The sequence below is a fragment of the Crinia signifera genome, chromosome 2 (genome assembly GCF_055691185.1).
Source record: "Crinia signifera chromosome 2, ASM5569118v1, whole genome shotgun sequence".
Lineage (NCBI taxonomy): Eukaryota > Metazoa > Chordata > Amphibia > Anura > Myobatrachidae > Crinia > Crinia signifera.
Window position 1 is genome coordinate 398,260,771 of NC_139218.1, and position 5,204 is coordinate 398,265,974.

General features: G+C 46.5%; 1 protein-coding gene across 1 annotated transcript; it reads left to right on the plus strand.

Moving 5' to 3' along the window:
- The first annotated feature begins 537 nt into the window (after nucleotides 1-537).
- Nucleotides 538-1,482, plus strand: LOC146058620 (olfactory receptor 2AG2-like). Its single transcript, XM_083170894.1, has one exon. The coding sequence runs from the start codon at nucleotides 538-540 to the stop codon at nucleotides 1,480-1,482; it is 945 nt and encodes a 314-aa protein (XP_083027020.1).
- The last annotated feature ends 3,722 nt before the right edge of the window (nucleotides 1,483-5,204 follow it).

Sequence of the window (5,204 nt, forward strand, 5' to 3'; positions counted from 1 at the left end):
GTGTATACAGTAGGAGCAAGTTTCATCTTTGCTCCTTTGACCATGGCTAGCCATGGCTAGCCATGGCTATTCTATTGTTCTCAGCGGCAATACAATACGTATTGCCGCTGAGAACAATAGAATATCCATGGCTAGCCATGGCTAGCCATGGCCAAAGGAGCAAAGATGAAACTTGCTCCTACTGTACATATTTATAAACTTTGTCAACTGAGTATATTAACAATAGTTTCCATCTGTTTTGTTTGTGGCCTCTAAAACCAGCAATAACCCAAGAAGTGTCTTCCTTTATCCCTGTGGTTGTTTGAATAAATTGCACCCAGAGAACCTGATATCTACTGGACAGTTTCCATTGTGTGTTGGTTAACATCCACTCAATGTAATTTTGTTGCTGTTCCCGACCGCAAAGACTTGAGGACCCCTTTTATTATCTCGTTCTGTGGTCTTCAATTTTGTAGCTACTAACGGTGGCTGCATTATAACTGATTATATAAACACCACTTCTCTATTGCAGGTTCTTTCCTATGCTTGCTTGACCCAATGGCCAACCAGAATGAGACATATGTCTTGGACTTCTTCCTCGTTGGATTTCCAGGCCTCCCAGAGAAGTTCTACTCTCTGGTCGCAGCCACCATCTTCCTGCTGTACAATATCTCTCTCTTTGCCAATGGTATTGTGGTCGCTCTGATTTTCTTGAAGGAACATCTTCACCAGCCCATGTATGTCATCATTGGAAACCTAGCCCTTTCCGACTTGCTCTTTGACACCCTAACCTTGCCAAAAATAATAGCTAAGTATTGGTTCGGAGATGGATCGTTGTCTTTCTCTTTCTGCTTCATCCAGATGTTCTTCGTGCACTACTTGGGATCTCTTGATTCTTTCTTAATGATGTTAATGGCTATTGACCGTTACGTTGCCATATGTAAGCCTCTTAGATATCACTCTATCATCAGCAACAGAGTGGTGGCCTTTCTCTGTATCGTTTTCTGGCTCATTGCAGCAGCTATTGGATTTAGCATTACTGCTTTGGGCCTTTGGCTGCCCTACTGCGGCCCAAACAGGATCAAGAACTGTTTCTGCTCCCTCACGCCTGTGGCCGTCCTGTCTTGCACAGATACTACGGCAGCCAGGAGGAAAGGGTTTATTATCGCCATGATTGTACATCTCTGCCCTTTGTCATTTATTGTCTTCTCATACGTCATCATCATTTTAAGGATCCGTTTGTCGGCCCACCCTCACAATTGGCAGAAGGCACTTTACACCTGTACAACACATTGGCTCGTCATTGGATTGCACTTCGGCCCTCGACTCTTCGTTTACACCTATAATCAGATCCAATTCATACCAAATGCTGATGTCAATGTGTTGTTGATTTGCCTGTACACATTTGCACCACACTTTGCCAGCCCGGTTATATATTGCCTTAGAACTGAGGATATCAAAAGAACTCTGGGAAATGTATTAAAAAGAGCAATCAGAAAATAAAATGTATTAGAAATGGGGGTGTCAAATTGGTCCATGTGTCATATTTTTGCACATCAGGGTGAGCCAATACACCTAACAATGGCCCTTATTCTGATCGGTGTGGCCGGAGCCGAATATGCGGCCAGGACCGTGCGTGCAAAACCCCGCCTTCCATACGGATCGCCAACTCCGTCCGTACGCAGTAAGAAGCTGGCCGAACGGACCGCACGTGTATTTTTCACGGAATACGCCTCCTCCATCTCAGGGAACCTCCCCCATCATTCGATGGCCATCGAATGCAGGACCGAGTGGTCCACCAGCTCCCGCAACCTCAGACCACACTTACATTTTTCCGTGCAAAAGCAGGGATCTGGGTGGGCAGCTGACATCCGGCGATGTCATATGTCCGCCCCCTACACGTGCGTCACGGCCGCATTACCATACGTACGCCCAGCGTTTGCATGGGAACGCCCATGAAGGGCCAATGTTTTTTTACTCTCAGACATTGTATACAACAGTTACTAGGCTTACAGACCGGTCGTGAGTAATGTCAGACATCAGGATGAATTTTGGGATTGCTGAATTCTATTCTACCGATTGAGTCATACCGAGAGTGTAGAAGAAGAACAAACTTGTCGGCGCTGGATTTGTTGTCGCAATTTGATTGACAGGGATTTCTCAGTCAGCAATCGGTGTGTATGAAGGAATAAATAACATACAATAGGTCAGAGAGACTCTATTAATTGGGAACCAGTGTGGATGAACCCTCAGTGATTAGGGGGGATCCGTACCCAACTCACAAGAAGGTGAAGAATGATACACTTATAAAGGTATCTTTCAATGATGGATCTTCAATAACACCACGTGCTGTAGGGACCCAGAAGTAGGCAATATGAGGGGTGCGTACCGTACTCACTCTAACACGAAGTCTGATAAAGCGTGTAAGGGTTTCTTTGATTATGGGGTCACCGTTTTGTGTCATAGGATAGTCACAGCACCAGCTCAGGGATAATGTTTCCTCAGATGCATACCGTACTCACTGAAATAGGTAGTTGTTTGAAGCACATAAAGGTATCTTTGTATTTGGATGGACTTTTTAATCCTTTCAACACCTCATCTCAGTTTCCACAAACAGTGGTGTACGGTGAGGGAGGAAGGAAAAAAAGGGTCTCATTGGTAGTCCAAAAAAGTTTTAAAATGGCAAACAACAAGAATAGAAAAATAAAAACAATGAATAAAACAATCACCTGAATAACAGTCACATTGGCCAATGACCGTAAAGACAGGGAAAAGTGCTTACATCAAAGTCCTCAATCACTCCTGGCCAACATGTTTCAACGGCTGCTGCCGTCATTCTCAAGGCTGAGGAGTGACTGAGTGTGTGGAGGTATTTATACCAGATGGGGATTCTACTTCCGGGTTACGGAGGTTAGTTTAATCAAGTATGAAATTAAAGGTATACAGTATTTGCGCCTGTAAAAGACAAGGATGCCGCGATGTGGTGTACATACATTCCTACTATTAGTCTGCAGAAATGCATAAGTCATATTTGTCGACTTTTGAGTTGCCCTCTCCGGGAGAGGGCAGCCAGCTCTGTCAGGCAGGGGGGCGGGGCCATTTCCAGGACTGGAAAAAGAGCCGGTCCGGGGGCGTGGCCACACAGATGATGCCCTGTTGGGGGTATGTCTACAGCGTAACGGCATTTTAGCCCTGCCCCCCGCCGTGCAATGCCGGTATTTCAGTCATTGCACTGCGGGGGGCGGGGCTAAAATGCTGCGATCGCGACATTTTACCTGCGGACCCCCCCGCCGAGGGACACTGGGGGGGATATGCGGGAGGATTGCCACCCTTTCCGGGGGACCCGATTTACGGGACCCTCCCGGCCATTCCGGGAGGGTAGGCAACCCTGGCATAAGTCAATGTGAATAAAAACAGTGACTTGCGGCTAAATGAACCGCAAATGCGGAAGTTCACTTCCGGCTCTTGGAACGCAAGAGGGCGGAAGTGCGTCATAGCGGCTATCAGGCTTTGATTTCAAGAGCGCAAGGTGCCGGAGGGCTGAGACGTATAGTAGCGGCTCTCGCGAGATAGCCTGTAGAACGCACAATGCGGAAGTGTATCTTACAGCATTTTGTGCGCATAAGTCCGGAAGTGCATATGGGAATGTTTTATAAATGAACAAATACCGGACAGTTTGAAAAAAATTGAAATATGACCTTAGGGTGTAGTTACATGTTAGGTCACAACCCTAAGGAATGAGAAGTTACATCATTTTGCCAAAAAATACAAAAGGCATACCCTCCAACTGTACCGATTTAGTCGGTACAGCATAGTTGCCTACCCTCCTGCATTCTGCAGGAGACTCCCTGAAATAACAGCAATCTCCCTCTCTCCCTCATTAGTCTAGCAATCTCCCTCATTTCACCTCACCCACATTACACTGTTACATCATAGTTACCTCCCTTCCTGCATTCTGCAGGAGACTCCCTGACATACTGTAGCAGCAATCTCCCTCTCTCCCTCATTAGTCTAGCAATCTCCCTCATGTCACCTAGCCCACATTACACTGTTACATCATAGTTACCTCCCCTCCTGCATTCTGCAGGAGACTCCCTTCATAGCAGCAATCTCCCTCACTCATTAGTCTAGCAATCTCCCTCATATCACCTAGCCCACATTATACTGTTACACCATAGTTACCTCCCCTCCAGCATTCTGCAGGAGACTCCCTTCATAGCAGCAATCTCCCTCTCTCCCTCATTAGTCTAGCAATCTCCCTCATATCACCTAGCCCACATTATACTGTTACACCATAGTTACCTCCCCTCCTGCATTCGGCAGGAGACTCCCTGACATAGCAGCAATCTCCCTCTCTCCCTCATTAGTCTAGCAATCTCCCTCATGTCACCTAGCCCACATTACACTGTTACATCATAGTTACCTCCCCTCCTGCATTCTGCAGGAGACTCCCTTCATAGCAGCAATCTCCCTCTCTCCCTCATTAGTCTAGCAATCTCCCTCATGTCACCTAGCCCACATTACACTGTTACATCATAGTTACCTCCCCTCTTGCATTCTGCAGGAGACTCCCTTCATAGCAGCAATCTCCCTCTCTCCCTCATTAGTCTAGCAATCTCCCTCATTTCACCTAGCCCACATTACACTGTTACATCATAGTTACCACCCCTCCTGCATTCCGCAGGAGACTCCCTGAAATAGCAGCAATCTCCCTCTCTCCCTCATCAGTCTAGCAATCTCCCTCATGTCACCTAGCCCACATTACACTGTTACATTTTTTGGGGATAAAGGAATGAGAGACAGATACATTTACATTGAATCATCAGCACCATTTCCCAGCACTTTACCAAGTACAGTAGCTCTTACTAACTGCTTTGGGGCTCATCTACATTTGGATAGAAGTCATTTTAAAAGATTCCTCTCAGATGTAGCAGTACACACCCACGCTTCTAGGTGCCACGTTCACAATCTCTTTTTGCAATCTCTCCATATATGGAACTAGACACGCCCTTTGGGTGGAGCATAACACGCCCCTGTGCAAAATTCTGCTACCAACTATAATCTCCCTGAAACTCGTTTTCAAAAGTAGGCAAGTATGCGGTACAGTACCGTTTTTAAACGGTCTGTACCGGCTAAATCATAGTGTACCGCATGTACCGGTTTTAGGCAACCCTGTGCTGGTGTCACTGAAGGCGCTGGCAGCACAGGAGTGTATGGACTCTGGC

What these genes read in the sequence shown, in the direction of transcription:
- LOC146058620 (XM_083170894.1), top strand. Translation starts at nt 538, where the DNA reads ATGGCCAACCAGAATGAGACATATGTCTTGGACTTCTTCCTCGTTGGA.